The sequence below is a fragment of the Asterias rubens genome, chromosome 21, assembly GCF_902459465.1.
Source record: "Asterias rubens chromosome 21, eAstRub1.3, whole genome shotgun sequence".
Classification (NCBI taxonomy): Eukaryota; Metazoa; Echinodermata; class Asteroidea; order Forcipulatida; family Asteriidae; genus Asterias; species Asterias rubens.
The window spans coordinates 10,323,467-10,345,327 of NC_047082.1; the positions used below are offsets into that span (position 1 = coordinate 10,323,467).

At 38.8% G+C, this 21,861-nt stretch overlaps 3 protein-coding genes across 5 annotated transcripts; 2 read left to right on the plus strand and 1 right to left on the minus strand.

Moving 5' to 3' along the window:
• The first annotated feature begins 1,261 nt into the window (after positions 1 to 1,261).
• Positions 1,262 to 5,458, plus strand: LOC117304539 (tektin-B1-like). The gene is made up of 6 exons (XM_033789059.1): positions 1,262 to 1,426; positions 1,864 to 2,310; positions 2,815 to 3,029; positions 3,638 to 3,860; positions 4,385 to 4,608; positions 4,948 to 5,458. Exons 2-6 carry the CDS (start codon positions 1,885 to 1,887, stop codon positions 5,150 to 5,152), a joined length of 1,293 nt encoding a protein of 430 aa, XP_033644950.1. The 5' UTR covers positions 1,262 to 1,426; positions 1,864 to 1,884; the 3' UTR covers positions 5,153 to 5,458.
• Positions 5,459 to 5,525: 67 nt separating this feature from the next.
• LOC117304588 (protein tilB homolog) lies at positions 5,526 to 17,892 on the minus strand. Of its 3 annotated transcripts, none has more exons than XM_033789121.1 (15): positions 17,816 to 17,892; positions 16,497 to 16,590; positions 15,737 to 15,810; positions 15,168 to 15,245; positions 14,219 to 14,315; positions 13,437 to 13,512; positions 12,948 to 13,058; positions 11,959 to 12,059; positions 11,517 to 11,594; positions 10,996 to 11,088; positions 10,701 to 10,781; positions 10,204 to 10,339; positions 9,048 to 9,143; positions 8,396 to 8,502; positions 5,526 to 7,936 (listed from the first exon to the last, which is right to left on the minus strand). In XM_033789121.1, the coding sequence occupies exons 2-15, from the start codon at positions 16,547 to 16,549 to the stop codon at positions 7,762 to 7,764; spliced, it is 1,356 nt and encodes a 451-aa protein (XP_033645012.1). In that variant the 5' UTR covers positions 16,550 to 16,590; positions 17,816 to 17,892; the 3' UTR covers positions 5,526 to 7,761. The 3 variants fall into 3 exon arrangements, with proteins under 3 accessions (XP_033645012.1, XP_033645011.1, XP_033645010.1); XM_033789120.1 differs by having other exon boundaries at positions 17,774 to 17,851; XM_033789119.1 differs by lacking the exon at positions 17,816 to 17,892 and adding an exon at positions 17,304 to 17,492.
• On the plus strand, positions 17,667 to 21,271 carry LOC117304589 (cyclic GMP-AMP synthase-like). The gene is made up of 4 exons (XM_033789122.1): positions 17,667 to 18,115; positions 18,794 to 18,932; positions 19,870 to 20,047; positions 20,676 to 21,271. Exons 1-4 carry the CDS (start codon positions 17,684 to 17,686, stop codon positions 21,178 to 21,180), a joined length of 1,254 nt encoding a protein of 417 aa, XP_033645013.1. The 5' UTR covers positions 17,667 to 17,683; the 3' UTR covers positions 21,181 to 21,271.
• Positions 21,272 to 21,861: the final 590 nt, after the last annotated feature.

A 21,861-nucleotide genomic window follows, 5' to 3' on the forward strand; every position in this document is an offset into this window, starting at 1 on the left:
GTGAAATGATATTAAATTTACCATTTGCGAACAGATTGTTAAATATATTTAAGTGTAAAATATTTTGAAATAGCAAAATGTCACTTGTTGATGATTCTTTTATTAAAAAACCCCAAATCGTATTAGATTTGATTATTATTTGTTTGTAAAGCTTGAACAAAATACATGTATGATAGTGTCACTATATAAGCAGAATAGCAGGCTGGCCGGTAAAACATAAAGGAGACCAACAAACTGTTATCTTTGGGCTTGAATACAGGAAAACTTATTTAGATCTGTGTGACAATACAAAGGTGTCCAGTGAGGTTCAGAGGCGAGCAAGCACTATAAGAGAAGTAGCAGAAACAGATAGAAGACTGGATCAGGCCACAGTGCAAGATTTCGCACTGGGCTAACTAGGAGTATCTTTAGAAGAAAGCAGACTAGAGAAAAATGATGTACATGTATAGGTGAAAAAAAAAATGATTATACACATTGGTCAGTGTGACATGGTCAATGAGGGTGGCCAGAGGCCATAAAATAAACACATAAATTGATAAAGTCACAGATAGCCTGTCTGGACATGGGTTGTGAGCCTGGGTTGGTGGAAATGAGGCACAACAAAATACAAGCTTACAATTGGTCTTTATTTTACATGGTTAACTTTGTCAAATTGACGTAAACTAAGCAGAGCCCAATTTCATTTGCTAAGCATGGAATTTCTTCCTTGATAAAAACAGGATTACCAACCAAATTTCCATTTGTTGCATTTTGCTTGTTACTGGTATTTAGCTGTTGTTTGCTTATCCTGAAAATCACGTGGAAATTATAATGGTAATCCTGTTTTTATCAAGGAAGAAATTTCATGCTTAGCAAATACTTGTGCTTAGCAGCTCTATGAAATTGGGCCCTGGTAACGGACCGAATACTTAAATGTCGATCAGTTGACTAGAAAATACTGTTCATATAATACAGAAACTGGAGGCGATAATATTGTTCTTCACGATGCCGCCAATAAGTAAAAACAGCAGACGACACCAGTATGTTGTTTTAGCGCCACCAACGATGATTGTCCAGGCCTCATAACAGCTTGCGGTTTCTATGGCACCGGTGCAACGCCCTCCACCTTACCACCAAACGGGCCTTTCATTGGTCCAGTAGCGCTGAATGGAGTCTAATTAGCAAATCAAAGGCGCTGTTGTAATGTGAGTTGGTGATGTGTTGTGTTGCTTAGTAACAAGCATATGGGCAGTGTGTTTAGGCCAGCCGCACATCATAAACACGCGTAAATCACATTAGCAGTAGTGCAGCATTGCAAGGAGGCTCAACAGGATAACGGTGGCTAAACCAAAACCAAACCAAACCGAACCACAAACTCAGACATTCAGCTTTGGTTTGCATCCTTTGAAGAACACACGATTTGTTCTAGTCCTTTCAATTTTTGAGGGTAAGTATCCTGTTTTTGTAAATAGATTATAATAATAATTAATCAGAAGTAAAAATAAAATATAAAAATAAAATAAAGCTTTAATTTTAAAAGTTCTTTAAAAAGGCTGAACATAAACTGTTTTAGGTTGCCGTATTTGTTGATTATAAATGCTTTTATTTATAGAGACTTTTTTATATAAAATGAGTGAGGAGATTGGGTTAGAAAGTTGGAACATTATCATTTTGTATGAAAGTTGATTAGACCATGGAGGAATAACATGTGTGGAAAACAGCAGTCCTGAAATAGTGAAACAGAAAACAACATTTTGACTTGAGCCTTCCAAAAGTTCCATTATTAATATTATGCTACACAACTTTGTTTTAATTTGATGAATCGTGTTAGTGTTTTACAAGTCTGCCAAATGCTAAATTATCCAAACTTCTTTTTCCGAACAGGTTATCTGAAAATCACCAACCATGTCGATCCGGGCAGACATTGCAAGCAAGCCAGCCACCCACTACGCTCCTTCTGATTGGCACACAAACAACCACCTCCTAGCCACAAACGCAGAAAAGCTGCGCGACGGCTCGCACAACACACGCCAGACCTCACATCAGCTCCGCAATGACACCTACAACCGCACAGCATGGGGTATTCACGACAGCACCACGAGGTTGACCAACAGAATCACCGACATCGAAAAGTGGAGGGAGACCCTCGAGAAGACCCTAGCCGACACCGACGAGGAGATCGCAAGATTATCCCGTGATAAAGATGAGGCGGAGAGAGCACTTGAAGCTAAAGCACTACCCCTCGATGTTGCAACTGAATGTGTGACACTTCGAGATGGGCGCAGAAAAATTGACATTGTTGATGACGACGCCAGTGCTCAGCTTAACAAGGTGAGATTCTCCTTAACACCTTGACTGATTCATTATTTTGTATAATAATAATAAAAAGTCTACCTAATGATCTGACTTATGGGCCTAAAAAAAAAGGAAGAACGTTTTTTTTTGTAACTGCCCAAATACGATGTCTTAAGTCTTATCTAAATCTCATGCAACATTGAAAAGAGACTCGGCTTTGGCAGCTGCAGCTTCTTAAACTTTTTGTAGAGGGTAGTTAATAAAGACTTACAGGCCTTGAATCACGGAGATATATATGTAGTTTTTTGGTCAAATCTTGTTTACTGAAAAAAAAAAAAAAACAGGTAGCTTCTTCGCTCGGCTATGGAACTTCCTAAACACGTCCAAACAGAACAACAGAGACTTTGGCTTTTATGTTATTTCAGGCCCTGGACACTCTTTGCCACCATGCTTGAGTCAGCAAGTGTTGATTCTCTATGTTCATCGATGCCTAATAAACAACTACGACTTTATTTGTTTGGGTTTTTTTTTTCATTGCAGGAAGTGGAAGTGATTGAAGGTATCAAAGAGGCCCTACAGGCCAAAGTAGCCTCTGCTTTTGAGCAGCTCTGTCTACTCCAAGAAGCTCGTCAGCAACTCGCTGCTGATCTACGAGACAAGACAGAAGCCAAGCAAATTGATACATACTGCCAGGACCTAAGCATCGACTCACCCGATATCTGCCTGCAGCCTAACTCCACACGCACACCCAAAGGGTAAGCTAGCTCTCGTCAAGATAGTAACCGGGAAAATTGTTATCTTATCTTGAAGGCTTTCCACTTTCCTTTGTGGTTTTGTTTGAAAAGGCACATGAAAGGTGACCTGGACACAATTCCATAGAGCTGCTTAAAGCAGAAAATATTGCTTAACATTTTTATGCTATAAGCAGAAATTACCAGGGTACCAGTCGCAAGTTGTACCTGTGACATGGTAGTTTGGTTGATAATCACAATCTGGAAGGCATATTTTTTGTTTTGCTGAACTGCATTTTGTGCTCAAGGCAGCTTAAAGATATTGTGCCATGGTACTAAGTACCATGGGGCTGTTAAGCAGAAAATGCTTAGAATATTTCCATGCTCTAGCAAAAACTGGATGGGGCCCCAGTCACATTGTAAACTTTGTGGACTTTTGGCTGGTTTCAGCTGAGCCCTATATATTTGTCTGTGCTTAGCAAGTTTTTGTGCTTACAGACAGGACAGACTTTGGCCCAGATGACTTTGTCTTTATGAAAATGTTTAGTTATACAGTGAAATTCTTGGAGTAGTAAAAATATTTATGTACTAGATGTCATTTTGATAAATGTTACTTTCTGTCTTCCTTACAGGAGTGTCACACCACAGACATGGCAAGACTTCAGCCAGTACAACACAGACCGCGCCAACGCCGAGATCCGTTCCTCTACTCACCTGCGCGAGGCCATCAATAGCACCATCAAGCAGACCGATAATGACCTGGAGGCTCAGCGTCAAGCATCAGAGTTTGCTCTCCGGAAACGCATCCATGAGATGGAACAGGCTAAGGATGAGGACGAGTGGCAGAAGAAAAATGTAAGTAAAGATTTTGGAACTTTGCATGAAGAGGTTGTGGGTTAGAATTCCACCCAAGTGATTTGCCTGTAAATTTTTGTTTTCACGGAACTCGGTAAAAGTACCGAGTATACAGGGCCTAGTAGTACACATCGATGTAATGGTAAAAACAAGTTAGACTCTTTATCCTCGTTGCAAAATTAACACTATCAAAGTTTGATTTCCGCAAAGTTTCCCTTAAAGTTGTCCTTTTGTTGCAAACTCAATAAAGAGCTGCCAACTCAACTTGATTTTGCAGAAAATTAACAAAAAGTTCTGATGATCTCCTTATGTATGGAAACTTTTTCCCTTATTATGTTGAATTTTTTCTAAATATTTTCCTGATTGCAAATATAGTGGTTTTTTCATTAAAAGCCAATTTCAAACTTAAAATACAAGTCTCTGCTAAAAGTTTGGGGAATTTCGCTGTAGTTATTCTTATGAACTTGTTCAAGAAAGTGTGTGGCATTCTTGATAAGTTGTTTATTCTTTGATTCCCATTCCAGACCGAGGAAGAGATTGCTAAACAGGAGAAGAACATCCGCGATCTTGAGCGTGCAATCCAGGACAAAGAGCGCCCTCTCATGCTTGCCATGACCCGTCTAGAGAACCGTACCTACCGCCCTAACGTAGAGTTGTGTCGAGATAACGCCCAGTATGGCCTGGTTGGAGAAGTGAACGAGATCCAAGATTCTATCAAGGCATTGAAGAATAAGCTTCAAGACGCACAGTAAGTTAAAACTTCTGACATTGCATTTCCTTTAAGCCTACTTCAGTATTATGATGTTCGTAATTGCTCAGTGATATTTCCACTGGTAGAGTTTTTGAGATATCGTCATAAATCTGTGGTGGTTATGTCCTCACAGGAAGACAAATCCTTTTAGGAATATACGATCTAAGGAGCCTTTTATCAGATTCAAATTTTGGGGCATATAACAACTTTATTTATTTTTACCTCAATGTTACCTCAACCTTCATACCTTCCCTTTAAATGAATCCCCTTTTAAGGATTTTCCTTGAAATCTGGAGATCTAACCGCTCTCTCTCTCTCTTCTTTTATAATCAACAGCAACATCCGTGATGCCAACGAGAAGCAACTGTATCGCATCAACCAGGACCTTGTCCTCAAGAATAACTCACTGGATCTTGACAACAAATGCATGGCTGTCCGACAGAAGCTGACCACCGGGCCAGTCACAGACACTCAGAAGAACCTCGGCACATTCCGCACCGATCGGGAAGTTTACACTGCCATGAACGCATTGAAATATTGAGGGTCTTGTTTGGTTCAAAGGGTTGGGGAAGGGGGGGGGGGGGACATTTCAGTATTACATACACTGTAGGAAGGGTATATCATTCAATTTATGAAGCAATTTCTGAGCAATGATGTTATGAACAGAGGGCTTGCAGGCCTGGAATTTCATATTGGAGTGCTCGGCCATTTCCATTTTTTAAAAAGAACAAGAGCAGCGGAGGCCATAGCCTCTGTGAAATTCCAGGACTGGGCTTGTCTCTTTGATTAAAGGCCCGGTCCCACTGCAACGATAACTACGCCAAGAGAATGCATTCTATTGGTTGAATGGGCGAATGCGTATTCTGCGTGGAGCGATTCAACCAATAGAACGCGTTCTCTTTGCGTCGTGATCGTTATCGTTCTCGTTATCGCTGCAGTGGGACCGGGCCTTTACTTGGTTAAAACATTTTAAGTTAAAACTCCATTAAAAGACTCGCTGACTTCCTGGTTTGCAGTAACAATTTGGGTTCTTCCAGTATAAAATAGTACTTTCTATTCATCACTTCTCAAACTATCCCACAACAAAATTTATTCTGACCAAGTTAGAGGATTATATTTTCACTGTGTTAGGGGGTGAGACCATTTTTAAAAGGTTTTTTCAGTAATACTAAAGTGATCATGTGAAGTTGTAATTTGTAATGTTAACATAATAAACAGCTGAGAAATACAGCTGTATTCCGTCCCTTTAAATTCCGTCCAATTTTAAGTATGGCACACAAGCCCTGGTTTGTATAGCAATTGACTTTAAGTGTCATTTTTTGAATTATACGTTTAAATACGATTGCCTTTTTAACAATTATTTGGGGAATTTATGCACTTTTAGGAAATGGTAACTTGGGGGGGGGTTTTATAACTCATATTTGTTATTTTTAACCGACCACTTCCAACTAATGTTTTAATAACAAAGACGCAATAGTGCCCAACGAACTGTCTTCTAAAATATTTTTAAACAGGCAAACAATTTTTTTGGGTAAGATGCAAATTAGGAGAGACCATGGCTTTTCCCAAGCCTAGTCCTTTACACAGAAAAAAAACACATACAAACGGTATGGGGTATTTTATCAAAAGCATTCAACATTTTATCTTTTAGTTTAGCAGCACAGAAAAATCTTCCATCAAATAGTTATGGTCAAATTCTACATGCATGCCTGTATGGACTTAGGTTTTTTAAAAATAAATAAGCACTTCTCTCTGATGATTGAATATATGTAAATACTGTGTGAATAAAGTGTCTATTAATAACGTTCATTTAATATATTTGTCAGCAATGCATGGATTTTTGTAATAAAGAAAAGCCTGAAAAATGTAAGAAAAAAGTGTTTTCTCTGACTTTGTTATCCATTGATGTGAGGACATTTCTTTCCTTTGTTTCATCAGCTAAACCACACAAAGACAGGTTTGTTCCTTTTTTTGTGTTCCTTTGTTCTGCTGTCCCTTCTCTGATTGTGATAGAACCAAGACATTGACACAATTCTACAAGGCGTATTGTTTGGGTGTCGATTTATGTGTTGCAAACATTGTGTGTACTCGCCGCTACAAACAAAACAGCGCTTATGGAATGTTCTTTGGATTCAACGAGAACGACAACGAGAACGTTAACAATGCACGCCCTTAATTGGTTGAATGAGCGTGGGCGTTATTTTTACTTTTCAATAAACAAAATTATGTTGACAAAAATTGGCAAATACATTTGTTCATTGTAACATAAAGATGCGCATCCTTTAACTAACACTAATTTAGGCTTTTTTTGTGTCTTCCATTTGCATGCAGTTTATGTACATTATGTAAAGGTATTGCAAGAAAATTTTTCACATTTAAGCACATAACCCCTTGAGTAGGCCGCCAGGTCAAACAATGGAAATGTGCAAGCGCATTATGTGCCACGCACAACTTTCAGTCTGGGTCTTCCTTTGCAATGGGCGAGGGCGCTGTTTGAGCTAACGTCATTGTATGCAAGCGGGTCTATACATGTACATAACATACACAAAATAACAATGTCATAATTTAGTACATGTAGACAAATTTATTGTACAAATCTTTTGAAAACACAAGAAGTGCAAATATACAGAAAGTAAAACTATACAAAAATGTGAACTTGTACAAAACTGCAGATGAGAAACACAAACTGTATGTAACCCAATAACATACATTTTTCAAAATGACATGTATATAAAAATTAACGACTCTATGGACGGATGTACTGTTTCTGAATATTGAAATGGAATCTACACTTGAGTACCATGTGCAGCAGAGGTTACTCTTTTTTGGATTCACAAAAAGAAAACTACTTTTCAAAGAAAATTTCACATTTCTGATCAAGAGCAAGATACTTGATCATAATTTCTTTGTCCTTAGGATGCGACAATAAGCTGTAGGTCTATACTAGGAATGGAATGGAGGGGTAGATTCAGCGTACTGCGATTGGAATGCGCGTAAAAGAACCCATACACCTATCATGGAAGAGTAGGGGTTAACCCTGGTGTTTCTGGCTCACATAGCAAGCTACTCGCCAGCTACAGTGATTAAGTTCACTTATGAAGCATCGTTGGTTTAATCACCAGAAATATAAAATAAAATAAAATATTTTCATCATATCAAAGGAGGCACATCCGGGTCATCCACGAAATCCTCACTGTTCGGTCTGGCCACGACCTCTTTCCTCTTCATGCTTTCGTATGGTCCATGTTGACGAGGCTGCTTAGTCACCATTAGGTCAACGTTCTTTGCCGATGATGGATCAACCTCCAGAGTGCCGCCAATTGTCCTTTTGGGGAAAAAGAGAGAACTTGGTATTGAGATCGCTATTCTTGTTTTGGTTTTGTGTATGCAGATGGGTTTGGTACTCTACCTTGCGCCACTTAGGCACAACTTCATGGCTCTGATTACCGCCAAATTCTCATAAAGATCTTAAGCAGAAAATTCTGCTTAAGAAAAAAATTCTTTGCTAAGCAACAATTTAGCGGAGACACCAGTTAAAACAATGTAAACTAATAATGTTATTTTGGCTAGTAACCTGTTTCTGGTAAGCAAACATTTTCTGTGCTTAGTACGTTTTGTGCTTAGGGCTACAGGCTTTATGAAATTGTGGGCCCTGGATGTTGCTTTTTAATTTTAGCCAAAAATATTGTTGTACGGTTGAAGCTAATGTAGCGGCGTAAACAGGCCCACCACTCTACACTTACATGCCTAGAGGACTATTAAATTAATTTAAAGGAGGACTCACCTTCCTTGAGTGTCTGTCTTCTGCGTCTTTCCCTCATCTTTCTTCACACCTCTTGTTGAAATGTTGATGGGTTTCTTTGCCTTTTGGGCTTTGACGACTTGCTTGACCTGAGAAAGGTACATGAAAACAAAATTTGAATGAAAATTAATGGCTTTAAAAACTACTAGTTAGAATAGAAACCTACATCAGCCTTTCTATAGTATAAGGTATTTGGAATTTTGAGATGCAAACGCTTCTCGGATTGTGTGTTCCTGTTAGGGGTTTTACTTCCTGCATGGAAATATTTCTTGGTGACTTTCTTAAAGCCATTGGACACTTCCGGTATTCAGTATTGTCCGAAGGCCCACACTTTGTGTATCACAACTTATATATAAAATAACAAACCTGTGAAAAGTAAGGCTCAATCGGTTATCGGAGTCAGGAGAAAATAAGGAGAAAACCCACCCTTGTTTCCGCACGTTTCGGCCGTAATTCTGGCTATCGAGAATTCATAATTGTTTTAATGTTTTCTCAAAAAGTATAAGCATTTCATGTAATAATATTTCAAGAGGAGTCTTTCACCACTACCTTCTGTAAACCCTGTAAGTTATTTGTTAATCTGTGAACTTTAATTTTTTCTTCTGTTCCGAAAGTGTATAATGGCTTTAAATACCTTTGGCATACTAATAAGAAGATGGCCGGTAGTTTGTGATCGCTGAGCTTTACTGCTGTCTGGCATGATCTCCTCCGTCAATACTAACTGGAACACCTGAAGAAATGAGGGAAAAACAATGTAATTAAAGGCAGTTGATACTATTGGTAATTGTCAAAGACTAGCCTTCATAGTTGGTGTATCTCAACAAATACATAAAATAACAAACCTGTGAAAATTTGAGCTCAATCGGTCATCGAACTTGCGAGATATAAATGAAAGAAAAAAACACCCTTGTTCTTGTCACACCAAGGTGTGTGCGTTTAAACGGTTGATTTCGAGACCTCAAGTTCTAAATCTGAGGTCTCGAAATCAAAGTCGTGGAAAATTACTTCTTTCTCGGAAACTATGGCACTTCTGAGGGTGCCGTTTCTCACAATGTTTTATACCATCAATCTCTCCCTATTACTTGTCACCAAGAAAGGTTTTATGCTAATAATTATTTTGAGTAATTACCAATAATGTCCACTGCCTTTAATGACTCATTTCACTCTACTTCTCTAATTTACATACATATAATACACAAAATATAAAACAGGATACAATAAAGAGAAATTCAGGCAAACTTTAGAGAGGGCAAGGCTGCAGGGAAGCACACGACAAGGGTGTTTTTTCTTCCATTATTCCATTATCTCGCAACTTCGATGACCGATTGAGCTCAAATTTTCCCAGGTTTGTTATTTTATGCATATGTTGAGATACACCAAGTGAGAAGACTGGACTGTCTTTGACATTTGCTAAAGGCGTCCAGTGCCTTAAAGCAAACATAAGCTGGGAACCAGTGAAAAACTACAACAATACATTGTATTTTGGCTGGTAAAGAAATCAAGATCTATTATTTCAGATGAATTTCACCCTGCGAATAGTTTGTTTGAGTTGATGAGAACAGGTAAGCGATATAGAGCGATCAGAGCTGACTCCAACCGTAAAAACAATTGATTGATTGATTGACTGTAACTGGTATCGGCTCAGCATGACCTTTCTGAGGTTTGTAATTTGTTGTGCTTTACAGCTTAAGGAAAGCGTCTTGAGGCCTGGCATAAGGAGCTTTATAAATATTCTTTTATTATTATTATTATTTACGGATATTTAGCCCTGTGACTGAACAGTAACATACCTTTCCTTTGACGACAACTTTAACATGCGTTGGTTGTACGTCAACATCAATGAGCGAGGTGTCTAGGTATTTATAGCACGCTACGTCCAGGCAGAGGCAGTTGGTTTCTTCATCCTCAGTCAGTGCAAAGTCCATCCTGTGAAGAAAACCCGAGACAAACTTAGTTTTCTAGTGTGAAGTTGTGACCAACTGCATGCAGTTGCTTGTTTGTTTGCTTGTTTGTTTGCTTGTTTGTTTGTTTGTTTGTTTGTTTGTTTAGATGATCTTCCCCTCAAGAGAACTCAGCAAACTCCTGCAAGGGGATAAATAACACCGAGCAGGAAACAGCCAATCTATCTTTTATTTATAAAACTGTAAAACCAACTTCTTGGTCTTCTCTCTATTGGGTTCTTGGATAGTACGGTGATTAAGTTCACTTTCCTAAGAGTCCTTGACTTCACAACCAGAATGAATAAATGAAATAGAAATTTAAAAAAGAGGATGAAATCAGAGATTACTTTGCTTCGTTGATGTTCAAGAACTTTCCGTCATCCGTTGTCAGTCGTATCTTCCTCTTTGGTACATCATGGGTAGGTTTCCTTGAAAGAAAGAAAGAAAGAAAGAAAGAAAGAAAGAAAAACAAAATCAAAAGACAAAGAATACAAAATCTAGTTTATTGGACCAACTGTGATTAAAAATAAAAAAATCTTGAATACCATCCCCACCCCTTTTTCACAAGTGAAACAGAAGTGAAAATTGTAGACAGTTCTTAATACCTAAAAAAAATATTGATAATTCCCATTATGGACTTACGATTTTTGTTCTTCCTTCTCTCTAGTTTTCTTGATGTGGTCGTGGACAGCAATCCGAGACTCAGGTGTAAATTCCGTCTCTTCTTGCCAAAAACTTTGAAGAAAAAAAACACATCAAAAATTCAGTTTCGTCTACTGTGGTTTTGAACTATACCAAATCAGCAATACTACATTCATCAACATCAACATTCATGCACAGTTAACCCTCCAACTGTATGTCCAATTAATACCATTCACTGTGGTGTTAAATGATAGATGCAACACCATGGTGAATGCATCTACATGGTGCACAGGTAACCCTCCTACTGTATGACCAATTAATACCATTCACCATGACCAGGACTCGAACCCACTCTCTTCTGATCAGAAACACCAGAGATCGAGTCTGTTATTCTTTAACAGCTCGGCCAAGACATGCCACAAATTTGATCAACAGTTGATTCATTTTAATAGGGTAAAGGAAAAACTGAAATAATTTTCAAGGCAAACCACCCCCCTTCCCCCAGTTATGTCTTGACTCACCTGCTGTTATCCTCATCGGTTTCCATGGTAACAACTTCTTTCTCATCTGCATCACCGTGTCCATTACTCTTGTTGTCCCTATGAGGTGAAACAATGAGCCACATTTATTAGGCACTTTGAAAAATTAAGAACCAAACAATGGTGCCAAAGAAAAGGTTTGGGACTGAATTCAGATTGTTTTCAATGTTTTCCATGAATGATTCCACAAGTCAAAAACAAAACCATGTATTTCTGTTTCTTATCCTTTTCCTGAAATTTTACCTGAATATAATGGTGCACAAAAATCAACAAGATTAGCAACCAGGACTACTACTTTTCCTTAGTGGATCGCGGGGACTTTTCTTTATTAACTTCATTACTATGTAAGTTCTTAATTGGTCTCAACATTTCGACTACCTTGCTCTAGTCATCATCAGGAGACTTTGTTGTTTTTAATACTCACTCTTTATTCACATCAGTATACCAGCGGCCATCAAATCCTTTTCCTTTCTTATTCTCATCCGTCGACTCTTTCTCTCCACTGGCAGCTTTCTTCTCCTTTTCCTTGGGAACACAATCAGAGGACAGAGGATGTAATTAAAATCAGAGTACTAATTATAAAACTAATATTGTAAACCCCCCTCGATCAACCCAACCCTAACCCTCAACCCAACCCTAACCCTCAACCCCACCTTACAGGGCTTCAAACAGGCAGAATAGAACACAACACCAAGCCCAAGCTGTGTTTTCAAAAAAGGGCCATAAACCATCGTTACAATTTCCTGTTTATGTAAACAAAACCTTTTCAGCTGGTTTAAAGTACCTCTTAGGTTTCTCAGCTATGCCATTGACAAATGAAAATAATGATACAAAATCATACTGTGCATAACAATGTGCTTGTACAAACTGCAGTTGCATACCTGAAAACCTATGAATCTTTTTCTTCATGCATTCGAAAAATGTGGCTGCCTTGGATTTAGTAATAATAAAAATAATAATAATACTACTGTGTTCTAATATAGTGCTTTATCATCGCTAGGGACATATCAAAGCACTCAGTATTTTTTCTGCAAGGTATGTGGAGCTACGTTTTTAAGTAAGAGACCTATTCCTTTATACATTTGAGGGTGTTTGCGTGGATGTCCCCCCACTCAAAAAAAAAAAAACATCAATCGATCAACCAATCAGTCAATCAATCAATCAGTCAATCAATCAATCAATCAATCAGTCAATCAATCAATCAATCAATCAATCAATGCTCTGGACTGCGTTTTGACGACCCCAACCAAAAACTGTTTCTGACGTCATAACCAAAACGGTAACCTAGCTCACAACTCGGATATCGTTCAGTCTGAACAGCAGAACCAACGACCAACAACCGAGACAGTTTTTTGGTTGGGGTCGCCAAAACGCACTCCTGTTGTTCCTCTAAATACATGACAAGCAACCTACTCTCTTGATTCTGTAGTCTTCTTGTTCTTCTAAGATTTTGGGTCTGATCATCTTCAAGTCTTGCATCGCTGTAATCCTCTCTGACTTATCAATCTCTTTGCCATCCAGATACTGCGAAATTCCACATAAAAAAAAAATACCAAAGAACATCAGTCAAAACGTTAGGGTGTGCAAAGACTTGTGAACAAGTCGTTACTGGTCCCACGCGTTGAGATAGTCAAGTTGTGGCGGTGCTCTGGGGAGATCACTGCTCTCTGCTGGTTGCCCGACTTTTATACTCCCCTTTAAATGGGACCGTAGTCGTGAGAGCAGTCGTCTCGCGGGACCAGCAGTCTCGCGAGAATACCACGGGAATCGCGGGGAGAGTCGGAACGCTATCATCACCGCGGCAAACATTTAACGACTTTTCCACAAGTCTAGAGTAGGCACAACATTGGCAACAGAACTGAGAGACGCTCCAAACTTGTCACCATTTTATTGGTACTGTACCTGTAACTGTGGTAGCACTGCGATGACGTACTCTCTGTAACCTTTGAACTTTGTGCAAGGATTTCCCGTCAGAAATCTGAAATGTTATCAAAATAATCAAATTGTGTTTGAAATATTGTCAAAATTTGAACGAAAATACCTTCTTTTTTTTTCGTTTACCCTTTGCATGGTGCAGGCTTGGCAAACTTCCCTCATGACCGGGGCTCAATTTCTTAAAGCTTGTATGCATTAAAACTTGTTAAACACAGAAACTGGTTACATGCCACTAATCCATAAGGTTTATAATCAAAATTTAGACCCACATCAGTCGTAGTAAGAAACTTATTTTTCTGTTGTGTATCCCTTCGGGGTGATCCCATTGATTTGCTTGTGTCTTGTATTTATTTGTTACAACCATATCCATTTGATCTTTTCCCACTCCCCGCCTGTTCTTTTCAGAACATTTTTCTCTATAAATGGTTATGTATTTCTTTGTTCTTGTTGATGCCTTTGAAGAAGGTCGGTTTGGATCGAAAGCTAAGGCCATCTATCCTACTTATTTAATAATAAGATCTTCTATAGCACATAAATTCTGGTGTGTCTGATTCAATAGCAAACATCCCCATTCACAGGTTTCCTCAGCCTTGTGAGCTAGTGTTTAAGTTTATTTAAGAGGCATCTATCTTCAATACCAAAATATAAAATATTTATAATAATGAAACGTTCCAGGGACAGAAAAGAGTTTGTGTCTTAGGCTTCCTAAATAAACACATATTTTTGTCCCTATATTATTGGTGTCTTACAGCTCTCGTAGATTGTAGTTGTCTCTTAGGCTCTCCACACTTGTGATCTCCCCCACAAAGTTAATGGTAAGGTCCAATTTCTTGAGTGTCTCGCAACCTATACAAATTAATGGACAAAAAATAGTCAACATATTTTAATTGTTTTAAATCAAATCACTGTTATTTCATCGTTGACAAATTTGTCTTTGATTTAAGTTATAATTATTCATAAAATAATAAATGCAAGACATATACAGACAGTTTGAAACAAATATTTCAGCAGAGTGTGGGTTCAATCCCGGTGGTGACACTTGTGTCCTAGAGCAAGACTGGTGTGTGGCTGTTTTTTTTCCCAGGACGAACGTGGGTAATTATCTGCACACGTTCGTCCTGGGAAAATAAACCGCCACACACAGGGGACGACCCAGGGAAGCTAAACGAACGCACCCTATAATTGCTTCTCACCACCCAGGGGTAAACGGGTACCTGTGAGGGCAGAGATGGTTCTCGTGATTTACAGAGCTTAGTAGCGTCTATTAATTGCACAGGCTGTATACTCCCAAGGTACATGTAGCTGAGATAAAGGAAGTACTTAAATGGCCCAATGACCAGTGTTAATAATGTTGGCAGTGCTGTGTGAACAGCACAATACAACAACTGATCATTATTATAATAATTATTAAGATACAGGGCCTAATTTCATAGAGCTGCTAAGCACAAAAATTGCTAAGCATGAAATTTCTTCCTTGATAAAAACAGGTTTACCAACCAAATTTCCATGTGATTTTCAGGATAAGCAAACAAAAGCTGAATACCAGTAACGAGCACTATGTAACAAATGGAAATTTGGCTGGTAATCCTGTTTTTATCAGGGAACATTTTTCATGCTTAGCAAATTTTTGTGCTTAGCAGCTCTATGAAATTGGGCCCTGGTTTTACCATTCTATAAAAGGGTTCACTCATCACCTACCTCCTAGGTTTTCAATCTTCTCAACGTTATTAAGGGCCAGGTTAAGATACTCCAATTTCTTCAGCCTGCTGACATTTTCTGAAAGGGATAGAATGGGAAACACAAATACGAGGTTCAAACTGGTCTAGCTAGCGATCAAACTTGAGTATTTGCTTTAAAGGGAAGGTACACTATTGGTAATTGTCAAAGACCAGTGTTTTCACTTGGTGTATCTCAACATATGCATAAAATTACAAACCTGTGAAAATTTGAGCTCAATTGGTCATCAGAGTTGGGAGAAAAAGATGAAAAAAAAACACCCTTGTTAGACAATTTTGTGTGCGCTCAGATAGGAATAAAAGACTTCTAGCTAGAAGTCTTTTACTATTTTAGTGAGAAATTACCTCTATTTCAAAATCTATGCTACTTCAGAGGGAGCCGTTTCTCACAATGTTTTGTACTATCAACAGCTCTCCAATGATCGTTACCAAGTCAGTTTTTAAGTTAATATTTGTTTTGAGTAATTACCAAATGTGTACCTTCCCTTTAAGGTCTATGCCAGGGGTCTTCACTGACACAATTCGGCTTACCAATCCTGGGGATGAGGTTGCTCTGAAGGTAAAGAATCTTTAGCTCTCTGCACCACTTGTCCAAATACTCGATTCTAAAAAAACAGGATTTAGTTTAGTAATGTTGTAAAGAAGTAATTGTGGATAAACTGAACAATTTCTTTTTCTAAGAAGAACAGCTGTATACAGGATTCAAACTGGATCAAACACCACCACTGTCAGCAGCAGAGTGTGGGTTCGAATCCCGGTCAGGACATTTGTGCTCTTCAGCAAAGCACTTAAACCATAACTGTTTTTAAAAAGTTTTGAAGGTAGTGCATTCTGCTCTACCAGCCGGGCTCATAGAGGTTGTAAAGGGATTATTCTCCGTGGACAATAACTATTTGCCACAGATTTTGTCGATTTTTCCAAATATGCGACCACCTTTTGAAATGAGATTTTCACAAGCTAGTTTTAATGTTTACATACTTTGTATTAAAACAATCAAATGTAAAAAAAAGAAAAGTTTACTTTGCCTTTAAAATGATTGGTGAACTCACTGAGTAAGGTTACCGAAAGTAGGAGGGTTGGGCTATGTTTGAATAAGCGGCAATGGCTACAACTATGGCTAGATCACTTTACATCATATTATGTTGAAGTATAGGACAGCCTTAGCGACACCCTTAGCAACAGTCGTAGCCGTAACTGTAGCGGCCATTTAAGATACAGCCTAACCTTCCAGTCCCTGACAGGGACCGCTAGGACCAGTTGGTGATGATCATCCCAGCTAAAGATTGCTCACCGTTCAATGTCCTGCTGATGCAGGGAAACTTCTTCAAGGGTGGAGATCTCCATGTTGTTATGTTCTGCCCGTTTGCGGATCAGGTTTTCCGTAACTGTAAAAGTTTGGAAATGAGAATGAGGAGAATAGTTTGTTTGAATGTTCTTTTAAAAGGTTTAGGCTGAAGAGTTTGAATTGTGTGTACTGTGCAATTATTGGCTCTGAAATCTGAAATATTGTTTGTCCTTTTGTCTTGTCCTTCCAGGTTGGATTAATGACACACTTCTTGGTGATGACTAGTCACTAGTGCAGGCATTTTTGTCAGTCCCCGCAAACCTGGATTGTTGATATAATCCTTTTGTCCTCAGTCGTGTACTACTTTGTTTTCTCTTTTACTGCCCCACAACCCCAAATTTCCCCGCTATTCCTGTGAAATACGCTTGGCATAAGCACAGAATTCCCTGCTTCCGTGGCGTAAGCGCCGAATCTGTGCTTACGGTAAGCGGAGCCATGAACTACGGCCCTGATCTGGATGTTAAATTTTTAAACAATTAATACAAAATATGGATAACTTTCCGTATGGCGCCACCACTTTTTCACTCATTTTTACAAAAAGGGATAAATCAATCAGGTAAATTAGATACTATATTATTTTATTTTGAATGAAAAAGTGGTGGCGCCATACGGAAGATTACCCTTTTCGTTTACTGAACGGTTGTTTACCAAATGCCAAACAACTGCCACTCACTCAATGACTGACATTAATTAAAAAACAATGGCACAGGAGAAGGGAAAAGACCAAGGACGAAATAGATGACATTTACTTACTTCGAACCATTTTTCTGCCCAAAATTATGTTGATCTTTTGAGAAAACTCTGTTAAACTACTGTTAAACCGAAAAAAGGAAAACTTCAAGAAAAATGCAACAGTCCGCCAGCTGATGTTTACAGTTTTGCTCGGCAGCAGAATCAAGAATTAGCGCCACCAATAGTTCCACTTTACTTAGTTTTAACTAAGTAATTTTTTTTATCTCCGTCTGTTTTATGTATCTTTTGAATTGTTTAACGCAGTAGTGTGCTACTTTTTGTGTGCTTTGGCTTTCCATACTTTGTCTGGCGTCCATATACACTTGTGAGAAAGCTATTGGTTTTAAAAAGGTAACCAGTCTAAACATTCCTTGTAAACTTGTAAACACGATGACACCAAAATGGCAAATCAGAAACCAAGTTTGACTGAAAATCTAAACAGTTTTCTCGACGGTCACGTCTATCCAGAGAAGAAAATAATACATTCCAACCAGCAGGGGCTCATTGACAGGGCCATCTGTCCAATTCTTCACCTCGTGTGTGAACAGGATGATCGTTTTCAGACGGACGTCCCGACTACCTCCGACTGTCGCTTCGGCGTGACCGCCAGCGACGAACACCGTTTTGACATTTTGGTTCCTCTACCAAATCTCCTCACCGTCAAGAGATCAGATATCCCCGTTGATGATGGACGCTGTGTCACCTTCACAGACTCGTGCCAGAGCGACAATCCATATGTGACCCCGTTACAAGGGTTCGGTTACTTGACAACGGACACAGATGTTACGTTCCTTCAGGATTTGAGCTGTACTAATCGGCAGCAAAAGGATGATGTAGGTTGCCATGGTTACACATCTGTAGCATTATCCATCTGATTTTTTTTTACGCTTATTTGAAGGACTAGTTGTCATATTGCTTTTGTTCTTTTTTAGGGATCTTCATTTTATACTTTTTGTCATGTTCAAAACAAAGCAAAAACATAAAAGACACGTTACCTTTTTTTCGGGGGGGGGGGCTAAGACAGAATTTAGGGGGCTATTTAATCAAACTCTTTTTTATGTGTGTATCTTTTTACCTTAACTATAATTATTATTATTTTTTTTTATTATATCAAAACAAGGTTTGCTGATAATAAATTTATATTTTGTGCTTGAATGATGTTTTCCACAAAGTTGGTTTCAAGACTTAAGAATTAGATTTTGAGGTCTCGAAATCAAGCATCTGAAAGCACACAACTTCTTGTGACAAGGGTGTTTTGAAATTTGTCCATTATCATCTTATAACTTCGACGACCAATTGAGTTAAGATTTTCACAGGTTTTTTATTTTGTGCATGAGATACACCAAATGAGAAGACTGGTCTTTGACAATTACCAATAGTGTCCAGAGTGTCTTTCAGTAAGCCACATTGGGGGGGGGGGGGGGGGGGGGGACACACCCTCTGCCACACATATTAGACATGCTATTGAGTTTGATGAGCTTTAATTGATGTATGTTAATGTCACATTGCAGGGACAGGGATCTCTGCTTCTACCCGGGAAGGTGTTGCGACGTTTTCATCGCCTTGTGCAAGAAGCGGTCTCCACTTTGGAGAAGAAATGTTTCTGGGAGAGAGAGCCAACTGTCTATGAGGTCAAAGTAAACAGAGAAGGTGGGTCCATTAAGTGTAAATGTGGGGGGCCCGGGACTGTATCATTATATCAGGGCTTGAATTGAGAGTGGAAGGGGGGAATCAACAAGATCGCAGGAGATTTATCTATTTACTGTTTATGGAGAGTGTAGAGTGTCACGGCCGAGTGGTTAAGAGCATCGAATTCAAGTTCTGGTGCTAGTTCGAATCCTGGTCGTGACACTTGTGTCCTTGAGCAAGATACTTTACTATAATTGCTTCTCTTCACCCAGGGGTATAAATGGGTACCTGCGAGGGTAGAGGTTGATATTGTGAATGACAAGCTTTCGGAGCGCCACGGCAGCTCGGGGCTGTATACTCCCTAATGGGAGCTGAGAAAGATTAAAGGGATGTTTATTGGCCCAATGACCAGGGGACTAATGTAAAGCGCATTGATACGGTTTATTGTGAAATGCGCTATATAAGAATTTGTTATTATTATTATTATTATGGAATTCATAGTAGAATCATCTTGTCTGAACTATTTTCCCCCAAATTGAAGCTAATTCGAGAAAACTGTATCTGGGGTCGACTTCACAAAGAGTTAAGTAGGAGACATTAAAAACGTATGGCTAGTCCTAAGTTAGGATGAGTAACTCGCCCTGACTAGAGATGAGACTAGTCTTAACTCTTTGTGAAATCCACCCCTTGAAACCTAAATACAACCAGCACCTGATATTGGTTGTTAACCAAAATTAAGGACAGTGTGTTTTTATATGCTGATGATTTGTCAGTTTTTCACTATTTTCACACAAAACGGATTATCTCAAATTTTCACAGGTTTTTTATTTCATCACACAAAACATGAACACAGTCTGTGACTATTCTGTCAGCTCTACCAATGCTGTATACCTGTAAGGATAGTCATTTTTACCATGTATAATAAACTTGTTTTCCCCCTTATTTTCTTTTCATTCAGGCCCAGCAGTAACGTTAACATTTCTGCTGAATGGCAACACCTTTATTGTTAGTCTCATACCAGCCGTTAATATCCAGCAATGGCCAGAAGGGATGGTACAGCGCTGGCCACAATGTGCATGGATGACTATGGACAGACTAGTCTCCCTCAAGTCACATTTTTATCTCTTTGCAATAGGGTAAGCTTGAGTTGAAAGAATGAGAACTATACAAATATTGACTGCTTCGAGTGCTATGGTTAAACTACAACTCCTGAGGTTCTTTATTTCCTGAGGCAAAGCTAAGGGAAAGCAGAAAGCCATGGGTGTCACAGAGGTTGTCATAGTTTTAACCATAGCATGAGTAAAAGCAGTCAATATCAGTTTTATAATGCCCCATACATATATTGTGCCTAAACGTTTAGATACTGTTGCTATGGGTTGCTATGGGTGTAGTACACTGGTTGCTATGGGTATACGTGTAGTTCATTGTTTGTTATGTGTACAGCAAGACACGTTTGTGCAGCTTTCCAGTAAAAAAAAAGACACAAAGGTATCATTTGACGCGCTCTCAACCAATCAAAAGACAGAATCCTTGTAAAAGGGGTGTTATAAGTGATAAATTAATGTACATTTTAGACATTGGATCTATATTTGTTCAACCTTTACTTTAACATTGAAGAATTTTAGATGGAAACATTTGTCTTTTTTTTACTTTTTCGTTTTATTTTTTGTTTAATTTTTTGGGGGATAGCCACCCTCAACTGCAATGCATTTAATTGAATGTTTTGATCTTTTAATTATTATTTTGTTTTTCACTTCTGAATAGTCCAAAGGGACGAGAAGATTCTCGCAAGATGTGGTGTAGCTGTTTCTACCCAGGTGAGATTCTCCTTGCATCCCAAGCGGACATCGGTAGCTCTACCCAGACTTGCCGTCGACATGCCTTAAATGCCCTCCTAGCTGTTTGTGAAGAAAACCGAGAGGACTTCAGTCCGGTCGGCGCCCGCATCATCCGCACTGTGTTCCTCCATCAGTGCGTGCAGTATCCACAAGATGAAGACTGGGAACCAGGCAAGCTGGGTCGTGCCTTTGTGGATTTATTCCTGGCTCTTATCCAAGCCCTCCTGAAGGGGACCATTGCGCATTTTTTCCTGCCGGAGACGAACCTTCTGGCAGCTCACGATAAAAGAGATCTTAAGCCTGTGGCTGATCATCTTAAAGCGATTCTCAATGATATTGTACAGCATCCGGAGAAAACCTACTTTTTAGGAGACAGAAATGGACGAAAGCAATACACAAGGTTAAAAACTACATGTGCTCCGAAGTTCTAGACATTCACTTGATTGGCCACACTTAAAGGGTCTGGGTACTTTTTGTTGGACAAAAAATAAATAGTCCACAGATTTACATTAAACTTACACAGTTTGAAGATAATAATGCTAGAAACCTTTCCTTAAAATGATATATGCTGAGATGCTGTTCTTTTTGAGATACGAGTCAAACAAGTCACAAAAATAATTGTTGTCTCAGTGAGTAGACAATTATTTTAGCATGTAAAATGTGTTATATAATTATTGTGACATGGTTTTAGTCATTTCTCCAAAACTACAGCACCTCAGCAAGTACTATTTGAAGGTAGGCTTTCTATTATCATTATCTTCAAACCGAGTAAGTTTAGTGTCAATCTGTGGACATTGTGTTTTGTGTAACAAAAAGTACCCAAATCCTTAAAAGGTTTTGTAATACATTTGGCAGGACTGGTAAAGATAAAACAACCATCGTTTAACTATAATTGCTTCTCTCCACCTAGGGGTAAATGTAAGCTTGGGCGATATCACGATATTATCGAATATCGTGATATTAATTTGGAAACGATTTCGATATTGGATGGATTCGGTTTTAATCGAAATATCGATATGGCGCGAAATATCGCAATATCACGATGTATTTGCTAGCTGAGACATCTTGCACCCCATAGGTTTGGAGTAAAACCAGAGGAATAGGTCATTAGA